This window comes from Schistocerca serialis, chromosome 10 (assembly GCF_023864345.2).
Source record: "Schistocerca serialis cubense isolate TAMUIC-IGC-003099 chromosome 10, iqSchSeri2.2, whole genome shotgun sequence".
In the NCBI taxonomy this organism is placed as follows: Eukaryota; Metazoa; Arthropoda; class Insecta; order Orthoptera; family Acrididae; genus Schistocerca; species Schistocerca serialis.
Genome location: NC_064647.1, coordinates 182348350 through 182366250, shown reverse-complemented (window position 1 = coordinate 182366250; position 17901 = coordinate 182348350). Strand labels below are relative to the sequence as shown.

The following is a 17901-nucleotide window of genomic DNA, read 5'->3' as shown; positions in this document are numbered from 1 at the left end:
GAGCCACAGTGGGGTACACAAAATTACTTGTCCTTGTTGTGACAAGTTTCACTTTGGTGATGTAGACAAAGATAAAACAGCTAGGTTGGATTAATACGGACGCAACTGGAAAACGCAGATACAGTTACGCATACAGTTACGCAGATTAGGCTACAGTCAAAAAATTGATGAGACTTTGACGAATTCACAACAAAAAACGTGTTCACACACAAATGTTTTCTCAACACGTTCACGTATGACGATCCCAAACTGGTCCCCGTATCGCTAAGCTCGTGTTTTGTTCTGTAAGTGGCAGTGCGTGAATAACCGAAAGTCAAGAAAATTGCCGTCAACCTCGATGTCACTATACGAAAGTCCATTGATTTCATGGACGAAAAGAGCGAGATGATTTCCACATGATCTTTTCGGAGTCCCTGATACATTCTATGGAACAGACTTCAGTTGTCCTGAACGGTTATAACAGTGGACCACAAAAACTGTTTCATAGTTCTGCAACAGATCGTAGTCACACACACAGGCGCTATTATGTGTACTAGTATTGCCTGTGGTCGATATTCGAGCAATGCTGTTTGTGAAGTAATGCTCACATTATTCCTAATACTTTCTCTACCGAAAAAGAGTGTTGTCCTGCTCTTTGTCTTTCAGTCCGAACCTTTAGTGTTCTTCTGTGAGGTATAGGCTAAAACGAAAATAATTTCCGAGTAAGAAGGGAAGCCGTAGCTGCCCTAAATGAAGAAAAGCGAATTAAAAGCTTACCTCAAATGTGTACTAGCAGCGGCAAATGGACACAGGTGAAAGTAAGCGAAACGACAACCCCAACAATCAACGTTAAGTACAATTTGTGTTGCGCCTGAAGGATTTGTTGCTGCTACTACGATGTTTTGTTTTCCACTGCTGACAACATCAAGGACAACAACGTAGCAATTGTGGCATTGTAGCTGTCCGGCACGCGTGTGTTAATGCAAATGAGCCATCTGCATCATTTAAACATAAACGTCTATCGAATGCGATTTCACGTAAAGTTGTTAGTTTCGTGTGTCACCTGCATCATAGCACATGATCGGAACGCGGGGTAAGTTGGTAACAGTGCGAGAGACCGACGAAAACTTTTCTCGTGTATGTCTACTTCCTTTTACCTCTCTTAACGGTTATGTACACACATAATTTCTTTGTGCAGATCTAACACAAAGTACATTTCGAATTAGGTAAGTTCCATTGGCCTTCTCGTTTAATTAATATTAAAACTCGGTGCTTCAGTTTTCGATATTCACATCTTGATAATACGACCTTGTTGATAACGGAGGTGCCTTGTGCCTTTTTTCGGTCACATGGTAGCGTTCTGTGCTGTAGTGACCTACTATGAAATAGAAAGGGGGCAGGCGTTCAACATATTCTGTGCAGAACCGTACAGGAGAACACCACGGCCGGTAAATGTTGTTTAGAAAGCCACATTGAATGCATCACTAGAGATATGCCTTAGTTGAACAAAGGATACTAGTAAGTATTCAGCAATCGAAAGAGTCTTCGAAGAGGATTTACATAAGTGCAGCTCGATCATATAGTAACACCAGAACCGCAAAACAGTGTCCCACCGTCAGGAGAAAAGGTCCCAGGAACACCTGTCGTACTCAATCAAACGCAAGATCCGAGACGAGACTCAAGCACGGTTCGTGTGTTTACCTGTGCTCTTAAAGGTTGTCAGTCTGTGCTCTGCTGCTGTAGCGATAAGACTTGTCCATGACGCGATTCACACCTGTGTAACGCATGCAACAGTCGAGAAACTGTCTTCTGTCAAGCCACGATTACGTCTTATGTCCTGTTCCAGCCTAACCATTTCTTCGTTGACGTTCCCACACTATTTCTTATAAAGGATCTGTCTTGCATTGCTTGCCAATAATGCTGTTTCCAGACTTGCTTTTGTTGGACAACTTTCTCAGTTAATGCTGTACCCTCAATCTTTTGTGATTTCATATTTTTTCTTCCCCTTTTGGGACATTTAAAGATGTAAGGAACTTCATAGCTGATGTTTCAAGTTGTCTTAAGTCTTCTGATCTTAACGTTCAACTGTTTTGCTCCATATAGTAGTGTTGGTAGTGCCATGACTTTATGAAACTTCATTTGGGTTTCTCTCCTCGTTTTACACTTCAATGTTCTTAACGTGCCACAGATAGTTAGGTAGACGTTACTATTCTTATTTGTATCTTCATCTTATTTGTAAGCTGTGTCAAATCCTAAATACTAGAAATGGAACACAAGTTATTGTATTACTGATGACTATCTTACAAGGGGACCATACATACTATAAACCACGGATTTTGATGCGCTTCATATATGTTGTAGAGGCACTTACCCTGAGTACCTGGCTATCCGGTATTTTAGCGACGGGCCTTGGTTTTTGAGAAAATCGGTTTTGAAGTTCACTGCTCAGCGTAACATTACAAAAAATTCCGGGCAATTCAGCGTAGCGCAACGGTAAATATTCACGGCTAACGCGCTGGAGGTACCGTGTTCCAATCCGGCTGGCATATTTTTTTTTTTTTTTAATCAAAATCGTCCGAATTTTTCCATTTCATTTCAAAGAATATCAACAAACACTGTAAGGTGTGCGAAATTAAAAAAGATATATTCGGTTATTAATTTTTTCAAATATTCATCCCGTTTGCAAAATATTTTTCTAATTCATCTTCTTCGTTGAAATCTATAAATTCATCATCAACAATGGTATGTCTTTCGGCCAAGAGATCCTGTATTGCGATACGTATCGTCAATTGCAACGGTATTGACAGAGATCACACTAGGCGGTGTATTCGTTACGAGATTCAAACCGCGGAGCAGATTTTCGGCGTATTTAATGGCATTTGTGATTTCACCGTTTGATTCTTCGTTCAACTCCTCTTCTTGTGGATCTTCTTCTGGCTGCACTACTGCCGAAACACTTGGTTCTTCTATTCCACAGAATTTTTCTAACACGATTTGAGGGCAACTGACACTGTAAGTTAGATGCGAACGTAAAAGAATGCAACTCGCATCCTCAGGCCAGGGCACCAGTCGAACATTTTCTGTAACCAGAAAGGCCCGTACAGGACCTGCAACATGCGGTCGTGCATTATCCTGCTGAAATGTACGGTTTCGCAGGGATCGAATCAAGGGTAGAGCCACGGTTCGTAGCACATCTAAAATGTAACGTCCACTGTTCAAACTGCCGTCAATGCGAACAAGAGGTGACCGAGACGTGTAACCAATGGCACCCCATACCATCACACCGGGTGATACGCCAGTATGGCGATGACGAATACACACTTCCAATGTGCGTCCACCGCGATGTCGCCAAACACGGATGCGACCAACCTGATGCTGTATACAGAACCCGGATTCATCCGAAGAAATGACGTTTTGCCATTCGTGCACCCAGGTTCGTCGTTGAGTTCACCATCGCAGGTGCTCCTGTCTGTGATGCGGCGTCAAGAGTAACCGCAGCCACGCTCTCCGAGCTGATAGTCCATGCTGCTGCAAACGTCGTCGAACTGTTCGTACAGATGGTTGTTGTCTTGCAACCGTCCTCACCTTTTGACTCAGGGATCGAGACGTGGCTGCACGATCCGTTCCAGCCATTCGGATATGATGCCTGTCATCTCGACTACTAGTGATACGAGGCCGTTGGGATCCAGAACGGCGTTCCGTATTACCCTCCTGAACCCACCGATTCCATATTCTGCTAACAGTCGTTGGATCTCGACCAACCGCGATCGCGATAGGCTACAATCCGACCTTTATCAAAGTCGGAAACGTGATGGTACGCATTTCTCCTTCTTACACGAGGCATCACAACAACGATTTACCAGGCAACGCCGGTCAACTGCTGTTTATGTATGAGAAATCGGTTGGAAACTTTCCTAATGTCAGCACGTTGTAGGTGTCGCCACCGTCTCCAACTTTGTGTGAATGCTCTGAAAAACTAATCATTTGCATATCACAGCATTTTCTTCCTGTCGGTTAAAATTTCGCGTCTGTAGCACGTCATCTCCGTGGTGTAGAAATTTTGATGGCCAGTAGTGTAATTAAAACTGATATTTCTTAATCTGTGTAGCGCTATTTGCGTCTGGTCTTCATTGTGCTGTATGAGGACTTGGTCGTCAGGAAAAAGCATCAGCTATTTATCTAAAGAAATGAAACCATATGGTGCCAGAAAATTTTTCAGGCTCAAACATCTAAGATGTATATATGCAGACTGAAGAAAAGAATGTAAATTTGTAGCAAGGCCAGTATTGGAACTCGTGTCAGCTGCTCACTAGGCAGATGCACTAAGCACTACATCACCCTAGTACAATGGATTTGCACAAGTGTGAGAGCCTCTGCAATGCCGTTTGAGTGCGCGGTGGCGTGAATGGGGGTTTGGATTGAGAGGGGAGGCATGCTACGGTAGTACGTGGAATTGTGCAAAGACACTGTGCCAGGTTGGCGTAGTGCATCTGCGTAGCTAACACGGGACCTGAGTTCGAATCTCGGCACTGGTACAAACTTTTATCCGTCGCTTCTGTCTGTACACATACGTGATACGCCCGCTAAACTCGCAGGGCAGAACAGGTGATTAGGATTGTGGAAAGGGCCAAATAAGGTATCGGTCAGGTTCATTCAAAATTGTAATTTATTATAATTTAATAACACCGTTAAACCAAAACGGCACTTAGCCGAACCTTTAGAACTACGAGTTTCCAAAAGGCAATTATTTCACGGCTGAAGGCCTCCAAACAAGGAATCTTAAAAATCAACAAAATAAAAATGCAGTTAAAATAGCAACTAAAATAATTAAAATATACATAGTATCACAGCCAGGCTGGAAAGTCTCAATGCAAAGATAGACAGAACAAACATATGCAAGGTGCAATACAAGCGACTGAGGGCCACAATTAAATATGAAATTTTTAATATATATTATCATAATCTTTTATTGCAGAGGGCCGCAATGTGTTTGCTTAAAGGGTAATTTAAAGAATAAGGTTTCAAGCAGCTTAAGGCCAACAATTGATTTCTCAAAATTCAAAAAATACTTGTAGTTCGGAAAAAATAAGAAATTTTATATCTTTGGCTATGATAGATTATAAACAGACAATTAAACAACGGTGAGAAGGACAATAAAGAAAACGGCACTCAGAAGCCTCCAGGGAGGTCGGTCTGCACTTGATCCGTCGGAACCCCTAACGGCCACAAGGCAGAACATTCCACTGGTGCGCTCGAATTGTAGTCAACCAATATAGTTAATTCCACCGCATGGCGGCTAAATTTCAGCAATAGAAACACTCGGTGTTGCTCATAGGAAAACCTCCCCAACAGCGAACCACCGAAACGAACCACACAACGTGAATGGACGTGGCTTGGATAGTTGAAAACCCCACTCAGCTTTGACGTCCTGGGTAGGTGAACCACGAAGCTCGTAGCGATCGGACAGCTCCACACACTGCGCAGGGACCGCCAGAGGACCCAGCCGACTGCACAGTGCGGAGATAACTTCCCTGGTCCGCAGCAACCGACCGACTCTCCTCAGAATGCCGACAACATCTAAAATAATTCGTCAGTGGAAATAACAGCAACTACACACACAACCTGACAAACACTTGCACGAATACCTGAACGATACCCAACAGTAACTAAGGGCGCACGAAGGCAAATGGGGAGTGGATGCACACACACACACACACACAGCCGACTCATGAACGATCGACGAGTCAAAACGCGTCGTCCGGTAGGACGACCGACAGACGATCCACCAAGACCGTGGCCCGGCTCAAGTGATGCGCGGCGGCAATGGTCGGGCGAGCCATGTCGACGCAGACCTCACTGCTGCTCCAACCCGACTGCACTAGTGCCGCAATGCAACTCCCCGACTGCCAGGTCCGGACTGTGCTTCAGACGCGTTCCAACTGACTGGCAGCTCGAACTCGAGACCCGAACTCGCGACCTGAACTGGCTTACGACCGACAACGACCGGAAAGTAATGGCAGTGGAGCAAAGATACTACGAGAGGGGATATATCGATACGCGCTGTTAACGCCGGTCACGGTCAGGCAAAGCAGCAAATCAGTGACAGTAGTGATTTAAATTAACGTAGTGAGGTGGGAGTACGTTACACGGTGTAAACTACATGATGGCGGGAACACGAGCCACGCACGGCTCAATACGTCCATACGTGATCGATGTTTGAGACTTTAAAAGGTCTCTAGAAACTATAGTTTCATTTGATCAAAGCACCTGTTCCTGGCTTTCAGGCAGGATACCCGATGCTGAGGTGCTATTCCAATATAGTTGTGGAGCCTCTGCAATGATGTACGAGTTTAGGGGGAACACCAAGTGGGCTGGCGCATCATTGAGGATTCGGATTGGGGGGGGGGGTGGAGTGTGCTAGGGTAGTCTGCGCAGTTGTGCAAAGCCATTGTGCCAGGGTGGTGTAGTTGTTGACGCATCTGCCTAGTGAGCAGGACACTCGGTTTCAAATCCCAGCTTTAGTTACAAATTATCATTCGTCGTTTCAGTGTGTATACAGACACTCGGTTTCGAATCCCAGCTTTAGTTACAAATTATCATTCATCGTTTCAGTGTGTGTACAGACATTATAGATATTTATCTGTCCCTATCGTTATACATTGAGGTGTACTGTCCTTCATTCATTCCCTGACAAATTTGCTGATGCGGATGTTGGATACTGTTGGTGACATGCTACAGCTCTGCCTAACTCCGTAGCTTATCTTTATTTCCAGTGTCACTTCCTTGACAGTATAGATTCTTACTTCTGTATTTTTTATATATACCTGGGAAAACTGCTTTTCTCTATTATTGCGCCAGATGTATTTTGTGGAAAAATGGTTCAAATGGCTCTGAGCACTATGCGACTCAACTTCTGAGGTCATCAGTCGCCTAGAACTTAGAACTAATTAAACCTAACTAAGGACATCACACACATCCATGCCCGAGGCAGGATTCGAACCTGCGACCGTAGCGGTCGCTCGGCTCCAGACTGTAGCGCCTAGAACCGCACGGCCACTCCGGCCGCTTTTGTGGAAACGATGAAAGGGTTTTTAATAAATGATATATACTAATAATATTTTTGAGTTGTATTTAGCGACACTGTTAGAGCAGGAATGGAGTTGTGTGCGTTGAAAGTATTCTGTCCATGCCAAGATGCAGTTTGAAGATAATACATAAAAAGTTTCATGTTGCGATTATGTTGACATAACAGGTAGGTCAACTGTAATTATAGCTATTAGACCGAATGTGAGCTAAGGCACCAATGATGTACACTTAGCGTTACTTGGCAGGCCGCAACCATCGTAACTAAGCGTATGAGGGACTGACATGGTCAAATAGACGGATGTTACAGGTGTAACATATACAAGCATTCATAAATTGGAGGAGTAAACTGTGACAAGGTTCAACTCACCTTGGGTAGCGGCTGTGGAGGTTTCGCTTGCAGCCCGCCGATCTCTATGATGGCCGGCACCAGCGGCTTTGGGTAGTCCGTGCTGAAGTGGGTGTTGACCATCACGAAGCTGACGTTCTTCTCGACCTCGCTGGGCAGCGGCGTAGAGTCGCCGAAGAACTTCCTGCTGAGCTCATCCTGCTGCGGCATGTACAAAAACCTGCGGTAGAGAGACGCATAGTTATCGAGCAGAAAGTTTTGCATCCTCTGCGTGAATGTCATGTGGTCCGTGAAAGGCAAAATGTAAGTGTTCACATAGGACGGGTTCTGGAAGTTCCCCACCACCTCATTTGCCCATGGAGGACTGGGGTAGGCTGCGATGCCGATCATTGGAGGGTTGCCGAATTTGCTGACGAATCCCAGCAGGCATTCCTGTAGGCCGTATTCGTTGATGACGAGATCGAAAGCTTCTTTCTTCGCCAGTTCTAGCAGGTGTCGGGCACCTTTCGACTTTAAGGTGTGACGGCAAGTGGTTACACCCCAGCCGAAAATTTCGCCAACCATGTCCATCTCACTCATTTCAGCGAAGGTCTCGTAGCCGAAATCTTCATGTGCAGCCTCGTATGCCCCTTCTATCAGGATCTCCCGGAGGTTGGGAACAGGTTTCTTCTCCCCGTCTGGAGTGAACACGGTCACCTGGTGACCGCGTTTGGCGAGCTCGAGCGTGAGGGCCCGGTTGAAGATGTGGTGGCTGCGAGAGACGGTGCTCATCAGGCAGAGGATCCTGGCCGACTCACAGAGGCCCGCCAGGCACAGGACCAGTACTGCAGATGCCCACACTGTTGCCCTCCTCATCCTTGAACAGTAGGACATCATCAACTGATAGATGTATGGTAGCATTTAAGGATGATTACGAAGTACATGATCTTCACAGGTTCACAAAGGCCCGTCAGTCAAGGAATTAAACTGTCCAGCTTTCGAAATGCACTCACCAGCATTCTGAAACAGTAGAGCATCATCAAGTACTAAAAAGATCTCATGGCTGTGATAAGTACACTCATGCTCATAAATTAAGGATAATTGCAGAATGTGGTGCCACACAACGTGGCACTACACAAAACTAGCGCTAATAGGACAGGCGCATAGGGAACATACACGACACAGATCTGTAAGTCCATGGTATTGGTGATAAATTGAGAAAACCGTCCCGAAACGCATGTGCTACAAAACGTCACTGTTTCCTGCGCATGTACCCCGACATCAATGTGGGATATGATCACCATGCACACGTACACAGGCAGCACAACGGGTTGGCATACTCTGGATCAGGTGGTCGAGCAGCTACTGGGGTATTAGCCTACCATTCTTGCACCAGCGCCTGTCGGAGCTTCTGAAGTGTCCTAGGGGTTTGAAGACGTGCACTGATACGTCGACCGAGAGCATCCCAGATGTGATCGAAGGGGTTTAGGTCTGGAGAACAGGCAGCCACTCCATTCACCTGGTATCTTATGTTTCAAAGTATTCCTCCACGATGGCAGCTCAGTGGCAACGTGCGTTATCATCTATCAGGAGGAAGGTGGGACCCACTGCACCCATGAAAAGGCGGAATACTGATGCAAAATGACATCCCGATACACCTGACCGGTTACTGTTCCTCCGTCAAAGACATACAGAGGTATACTTGCACCAATCATAATCCCACCCCACACCATCAAACCACGACCTCCATACAGGCCTCTTTCAAGGACATTAAGGGATTGGTATCTGGTTCCAGTTCAAGCCAGATGAAAACCAGGCGAGAATCACTGTTCAGACTATACCTGGACTCGTCGTTGAACATAACCTGGGACCACTGTTCCAATGACTATGTACTGTGTTCCTGACACCAGGCTTTACGGGCTCTCCTGTTACCAGGGGTCAGTGGAATGCACCCCAGGTGAATAAACCATGTCTGTTCAGTCGTCTGTAGACTGTGTGTCTGAAGACAACTGCTCCAGTGGCTACAGTAAGGCCCCAAGCAAGGCTACCTGCAGTGCCCCATGGCCGTCTGCGGGCACTGATGATGAGATATCGGTCTTCTTGTGGTGTTGTACAATGTGGACGTCCCGTACTCTAGCGCCTGAACACGTTTCCTGTCTGCTGGAATCGTTGCCATAATCTTGAGGTCACACTTTGTGACACATGGAGGTCCCATGCTACGACCTGCTATGTTTGACCAGCCTCCAGAAGCCCTAGTATTCCGCTCCTCATAACGTCATCAATATGTGTTCTTTGAGCCATTTTCATCACACAGTCATCATAGCACGTCTGAAAAAGTCTGCACACTTACTGGCTCCACCATACTCTGACATGCACCAACACACCTCTGCATATGTGGACTGCTGTCAGAGCACCGTGCGACGACCCCATGGTCATACCCTGAGGTGATTTATACCTGCAAACTCGCCCACCAAAGCGTTGTTTCACCATGTATCAGCATTATCCTTAGTTTATGAGCATGAGTGTAGTTCTCATAAACCAGCTGAGTTTCTTGGGCTCACAGAGTCCCATCACAATTGGGGTTATTTCTGTTGGAACCTGGATTCTCCTCTACTACATCAGGAAATAGAAGAGCATTGCAGATGCATGAATATGGGGTGATTATATACTCTTCAGATCGAGTTTCTTGGAGGTCTTACAGTGATGCAGCCGACAAAGGAACGAGGCTGTAGACTTTCACCTTGTGAAACAGTAGGACGTTATGAATCAGTGATTACCTAACGGCTGCGAGATGTGGAGCTCATTATACATACTTTCTTTTTAGACACACAGAGCCCTACTAAAAAGTGGGCCAGTATGGCCAAAGCTCAGATTTAGTCTTCCACTTCCTGAAATGATAAGGTATTATGAATGGATCCAGGTATAGTGTCTGAAAAAAATGGTGTTCACTAGGCACAGGAAATCGGCAAACTCACATGTTCCTACTAGACAGAGGAGCAAGCTCATACTGTTGGCTTCCACATCGTGAAACAGTAGGATGTTATCGATGGATATAGCTGTGGTAGCTGCAAGAGATGATGATCATCAGTCACAGAATGTAACCAGTCAGAGAGCAGCAAAGCTGTTGCCCAGAAGGTAGCCATGGTAAATCTGACGGAAATTATCAACAGGTACAGATGTGGTACGTGTAAAACAAAGTACCAGAATGTTTGACTACACTACATTGTCAGTAAACAGTCTGTGATATGCCACACCCAGAATACCAAGATACGGTGTTGTCTTCCTGCTGGATCATTCATGGGTGTAATCTCTCTGGACACATCACAAGTACTTTTCTTTGTGAAAGGATTCCGTAGAATACAATAATTACTACTAATTTCTACGTGCCTTACCGTATCATGAGAGGAATGTTGATTTTTTAAAAATATATAGAATCAGATATATCGATATTTTAGAAAAATATCATTATCGATCTTCGATGTATCGAGCAATTTTATATTTACATCGATATATCGACGAAAAAAATATCGTCATACTGGACAAAAAAAAAAAATAATAATAAAATCGGCTGCACGTTGTAAGTGTGCCGCCAGTTTTAGAGCTGTTTATTTAAGTATTGATTTGTTATTAGATAGTCGGCCGAGGTGGCCGAGCAGTTCTAGGCGCCACAGTCCGGAACCGCGTGACCGCCACAGTCGCAGGTTCGAATCCTACCTCGGGCATGGGTGTGTGTGATGTCCTTAGGTTACTTAGGTTTAACCCTAGGACGCCCAAGTCTTTTTTACTAACTTGGATGCCTAAGGGGGGGTTCGGCGAGCCCACAGATATTAAATAAGTTTACTGACAAAAAATTACAACTTTCAAAATGGTTTATGTATTTTAACTAAAGGATCGGTTTATAGATGTTGTTAATTGTTATAAATATTGGATTGAGTGAATAAAAAATTGTCATATTACAATACAAAATACAGATGTGTTCATATACAATAGACTACTCTGAATCCTCAACTTCAAGGCAAGAGACACACTTCACAATTTTTTCTGAACGTGTGTTACACACACGTTTATGACACTGTCCACAATACTGTTTTGGTTTACTTAGATTGTTGTACTTCCGCTTCTTTGTTTTAGCTTTTCTTACACAAATATGGCACCGACCTTTCCCTGCAGGAGGCTGACATGCTTCTGTTGTCACTTCTTTGATTTTCGTTTGTAGAATAGTCTCCATTGATTGAACAATTTGGTTAGATAACCCTCTTGCATTGGCACTTTTTTCTTCTACCTGCAATTTCACTAGTTCCATCCCAGCCTGCAGGAGATAAAATGGTTCTAATGGCTCTGAGCACTATGGGACTTAACATCTGAGGTCATCACACACATTCATGCCCGAGGCAGGATTCGAACCTGCGACCGTAGTGGTCGCGCGGTTCCAGACTGAAGCGCCTAGAACCACTCGGCCACACTGGCCGGCGCAGGAGATAAAGTTTCCGTTTGTTGTGTTTCTTTTCATTCCATCTTGGATGTTGCTGGATGAATATGGTGGTTGCATTGATAGCACAAATGTCGATGAGAAAGCAAAATACAGATAGAGGCCATCTCTTTGTTCCCCTCTTGCAGGTGTATGTACATACGCGCCATTTGATCAATGGTATCGATTCCACCTTTAGTGGAATTATAATATGCATTTATCTTGGTTTTATTCTTCTCTCCTCCAACAGTGCCTTCATCTTGGTGCATTGTTGACAACATCAGTAAGTTTTTACTTGGTTTCGTTTTTGCTGTGTAGGACATCAAAGTTACTGGAGGCCTACGTGTTGGGAACGGCACTAACTCACTGCAAGTTTACAAGTTAAATAACAGCTGACTGTCATCAACAATCACTTCCTCTGAAAGTAAACTGATTGTTGTGAATATCAAGAATACCAACCAACGAGAAACTAACTTGCATTGTTGTAGAGATGAGAAATACGAAATCCTACTAAGGGAAATTTTCTATAGCATGGAAGCCTAAGGGGGGGTTTGTTGGACCCATAATAAGTTTATTTATTTTTTCTTTCAAAGCAGGAATTTTCTATAAAATACATTGACGCTAACATTTCATAAAATAGCCGACAAACAATAACTCAAAAGGAATATGTAGTATGAATGTTACTTGGGCAAAAGCAGGGGACATAAAAAAATTGTGGGTTCAACGAACCCCCCCCCCCCTAGGTTTAAGTAGTTCTAGGGTTAAGTAGTTCTAAGTTCTAGGGGACTGATGACCTCAGAAGTTAAGTCCCATAGTGCTCAAAGCAATTTGAACCATATTATTAGATATTCTGTACATCAACAAGCTAGCAGCTTGCTTATCCCCCTTGGAGCAAGAACTGAAAGGAAAACGATGCACTTTCAAGCTTGGCGATGGCCACTTTGTTAACATCTACATCTACATCTACATCTATACTCCGCAAGCCACCCAACGGTGTGTGGCGGAGGGCACTTTACGTGCCACTGACATTACCTCCCTTTCCTGTTCCAGTCGCGTATGGTTCGGGGGAAGAACGACTGTCTGAAAGCCTCCGTGCGCGCTCTAATCTCTCTAATTTTACATTCGTGATCTGCTCGGGAGGTATAAGTAGGGGGAAGCAATATATTCGATGCCTCATCCAGAAACGCACCCTCTCGAAACCTGGACAGCAAGCTACACTGCGATGCAGAGCGCCTCTCTTGCAGAGTCTGCTACTTGAGTTTATTAAACATCTCCGTAACGCTATCACGGTTACCAAATAACCCTGTGACGAAACGCGCAGCTCTTCTTTGGATCTTCTCTATCTCCTCCGTCAGACCGATCTGGTACGGATCCCACACTGATGAGCAATACTCAAGTATAGGTCGAACGAGTGTTTTGTAAGCCACCTCCTTTGTTGATGGACTACATTTTCTAAGCACTCTCCCAATGAATCTCAACCTGGTACCCGCCTTACCAACAGTTAATTTTATATGATCATTCCACTTCAAATCGTTCCGCACGCATACTCCCAGATATTTTACAGAAGTAACTGCTACCAGTGTTTGTTCCGCTATCATATAATCATACAATAAAGGATCCTTCTTTCTATGTATTCGCAATACATTACATTTGTCTATGTTAAGGGTCAGTTGCCACTCCCTGCACCAAGTGCCTATCCGCTGCAGATCTTCCTGCATTTCGCTACAATTTTCTAATGCTGCAACTTCTGTGTATACTACAGCATCATCCGCGAAAAGCCGCATGGAACTTCCGACACTATCTACTAGGTCATTTATATATATTGTGAAAAGCAATGGTCCCATAACACTCCCCTGTGGCACGCCAGAGGTTACTTTAACGTCTGTAGACGTCTCTCCATTGATAACAACATGCTGTGTTCTGTTTGCTAAAAACTCTTCAATCCAGCCACACAGCTGGTCCGATATTCCGTAGGCTCTTACTTTGTTTATCAGGCGACAGTGCGGAACTGTATCGAACGCCTTCCGGAAGTCAAGAAAAATAGCATCTACCTGGGAGCCTGTATCTAATATTTTATGGGTCTCATGAACTAATAAAGCGAGTTGGGTCTCACACGATCGCTGTTTCCGGAATCCATGTTGATTCCTACATAGTACATTCTGGGTTTCCAAAAACGACATGATACTCGAGCAAAAAACATGTTCTAAAATTCTACAACAGATCGACGTCAGAGATATAGGTCTATAGTTTTGCGCATCTGCTCGACGACCCTTCTTGAAGACTGGGACTATCTGTGCTCTTTTCCAATCATTTGGAACCCTTCGTTCCTCTAGAGACTTGCGGTACACGGCTGTTAGAAGGGGGGCAAGTTCTTTCGCGTACTCTGTGTAGAATCGAATTGGTATCCCGTCAGGTCCAGTGGACTTTCCTCTATTGAGTGATTCCAGTTGCTTTTCTATTCCTTGGACACTAATTTCGATGTCAGCCATTTTTTCGTTTGTGCGAGGATTTAGAGAAGGAACTGCAGTGCGGTCTTCCTCTGTGAAACAGCTTTGGAAAAAGGTGTTTAGTATTTCAGCTTTACGCGTGTCATCCTCAGTTAACAATGTCAACTGTAGGTAAGTGGCACAATAAACGGTGTCCGATAGGTCCGTCATTCGGTTTCGTCACATATCAGATTTGTCTGGAACACTTCATGTCGACTTCCCTGTTTCTTCATTTCCGCCAATGCCAGAGACGTGGCAGTTGTAGCGTAAAAATTATGGGGGCCTCCCGGCCAACAATGCCATACGATCATTTCATTTTTTTGCGTTGTGAAGTTAAACGTTGCGGTTTCTGTTGGTAGCGCCGAGCGCTGATTACGTCAACATTTCCCCTCACACACTTCCACCCATCACAAAGACCAATCTTGTCATTTAGATTTTTCTTTATCAGTTTCAGCAATAGTTTTTCAAGAATGCGGATGTGAAGAAGTAGCACACTAGTTGCGTTAAAAACGGTTTCTTAACGCAACTGGTGTGCGATTTCTTCTTATCGTATATCTTGTCTCTGAATTCACCCCCCCCCTCCCCCACCCACGCATGTGCAATCGGACTTCTCCCTTGTGCCATCTATATTTGTTTCACAGTCAAAGACAAAGACTGCACTTGATGAAAGCAAAAAAGTAGTAAGACTCCTTTACACAGTGAAAGTAAAATTACGTTCTACTACAATTTCAAAAGAACGGCTTCTGACATTTATCGAAAATTGCGAAAAAATATAATATAAAATAAAAATATCGGCACTCTATATTGCCATTTCAGTACCGACATATCGATATATCTTTGAAGAAAATATCACCGGTATATATCGACATCTTTTCTTAGAAAACAACGATGTATCGACATCTTATCAACAGCGCTAATCACAACCTTTAGACACTCGCAATGCAACTCTTCACAGATGATCCAGTACTGCGTTGTTTCCTTGTCTGACAGCTTGCTAGTCATGGTCAGTATCTGCATCACGACACACAGATAACAAAGTACTTGAGGTGTAGCGAGAAGCAGTAATTATCTGAGAAGTATTTATTTATTTATGTCTCTGATTGTTTCACTTTAACTGTTGACAGCATACTAGGCTTTGATTGGCTGTTGGAAATGCCCACCACTATGAGGTCGCTGATTTCGCCAGGCTGGATTGACCTATCTGAGCACATAGGCAACCAGAATGTGAGACGTCATATGTTTCAGGTTAATGGCCTGCAAGTGACTTCGCAAATGCGAATAAAGTGGGCTGTTGACGCCATAGGCATACAATTGATATTCGGAAATAATTCTATGTAATCACAAAATACTGCTGCGAATTATGTTTGTACAACAAAATTATGTTTATAGGTAAAGCGGTTTGTTAGCTTGCCTACCAAACTCCTGGTAATATTATTTAATTGCAGGAGACATGTTATCAACGTGCTATAATGTACAGACGGTACTACTTAACTCAAAAATGTAAAAAAAAAGTTAATGACAACAACAAACGATAACGGTTTTAGAGCGAATTGCTTGCATAATTATTACTTAAAACATGTTTACATTTTACGAAACTGAATAAAGAATACTCACTGTATATTGAGCAAGCAGTAAACAAAAGAATGATTCGGAATAGGTATTAAAATCCGCGGAGAAGAAATAAAAACTTTGAGGTTCGCCGATGAGATTGTAATTCTGTCAGAGACAGCAAAGGACTTGGAAGAGGAGTTGAACGGAATGGACAGTGTCTTGAAAGGTGGATATAAGATGAACATCAACAAAAGCAAAACGAGGATCATGGAATGTAGTCGAATTAAGTCGGGCGATGCTGAGGGAATTAGATTAGGAAATGAGACACTTAAAGTAGTAAAGGAGTTTTGCTATTTGGGGAGCAAAATAACTGATGATGGTCGAAGTAGAGAGGATATAAAATGTAGACTGGCAATGGTAAGGAAAGCGTTTCTGAAGAAGAGAAATTTGTTAACATCGAGTATAGATGTGTCAGGAAGTCGTTTCTGAAAGTATTTGTATGGAGTGTAGCCTTGTATGGAAGTGAAACATGGACGATAAATATTTTGGACAAGAAGAGAATAGACGCTTTCGAAATGTGGTGCTACAGAAGAATGCTGAAGATTAGATGGGTAGATCTCATAACTAATGAGGAGGTATTGAATAGAATTGGGGAGAAGAGTTGACAAGAAGAAGGAATCGGTTGGTAGGACATGTTCTGAGGCATTAGGGAATCACAAATTTAGCATTGGAGGGTAAAACCCGTAGAGGGCGACCAAGAGATGAAGACACTAAGCAGATTCAGAAGGATCTAGGTTGCAGAGGAAGAAGCTTGCACAGGATAGAGTAGCATGGCGAGCTGCATCAAACCAGTCTCAGGACTGAAGACCACAACAAAAACATCAACTGACCATGGCACAAAGTTGTTAAATATGTTTTGTTTATATAAAACACATATGTTTGCGTAACTCACAGACTTGATATCTAGTACAATAACTTATTTCACAGCACCAAAATTAGTTTTACAAGTCGTCCACGCTACCTGAAACTATTTTAGCAAATAATCAACTGACACGGACAGTGGGAACTGCAGGAAAAAATTAGGTAGACTGATGATGTAAAAAATGTAGACATTCTGTTCAAAATCGGCGAACAACGAATAAGCTGATAATACTAACAAGACGAAGGTCTAGTGTTATATGACAACTCTGTGTGTGTGTGTGAAATCTTATGGGACTTAACTGCTAAGGTCATCAGTCCCTAAGCTTACACACTACTTAACCTAAATTATCCTAAGGACAAACACACACACCCTTGCCCGAGGGAGGACTCGAACCTCCGCCGGGATCAGCCGCACAGTCCATGACTGCAGTGATATGACAACTGACATGCGTCAGTGCATGTGGGAGCTTTCTTTGCATGGCCTTAGGTGGATTCAATTGGTGTTAAAAATTCTAGAGAACGACAGTGGCTGGCACTCATCCAAGAGATAATTGATGCAAAAGTGTGTAATACCTACCCTGGGATGAAATGGGACAGGATAGTGAGCCGTGGTGGAAGGCATGAAACCAATCAGAAGAATGATAGTTAATAAAAAAAGAAACAGGTGAGAGTAGGAGGCTACAGAAAGCCCAGTAACTTGGGTAGTGTAGGCGCTGCTGTCAATGAAAACAGTAGCGCCACGCCTGCCACCGTAAGAATAACGAGCGGTACCTTGTTAGCTGCTGAGAGTTGGCTGCAGTCCCGCGTCCCCTCGCCGCCGGTTGTGTGGCCACACTGTGCCGCCACCACCGCCTCCGCCTCCGCAGTCCTAATAGGAACAAGTGGTCTGACCTTGTCAGGGCGTTAACGGAACGAGCCGCCGATGCTGGGCGGCAGAGAGAGGCTCACTGCTGATTTATTCTATTTTATTTGCACGTCAAGTTCCGTAGGACCAAATTGAGGAGTAAATCTCCAAGGTCATGGAACGTGCCAGTACATGAACTTACAACATAAAAAGAAATAACAGATAAAAATAAATGTTCATG

General features: G+C 43.9%; 1 protein-coding gene across 1 annotated transcript in view; it reads right to left on the bottom strand.

The window, feature by feature from the left end:
- Positions 1–17645, bottom strand: part of LOC126425048 (UDP-glucosyltransferase 2-like) — a 115692-nt gene extending 98047 nt beyond the window's left edge. Inside the window, exons 1-2 of the mRNA XM_050087957.1 lie at positions 17588–17645; positions 7433–8267 (exon numbers count right to left, since the gene is read on the bottom strand). Of these exons, the coding sequence (XP_049943914.1) occupies positions 7433–8266 (834 nt within the window). The 5' untranslated portion in view covers position 8267; positions 17588–17645. The remainder of the gene's footprint in view (positions 1–7432; positions 8268–17587) is intronic.
- Between the last annotated feature and the right edge of the window lie 256 nt (positions 17646–17901).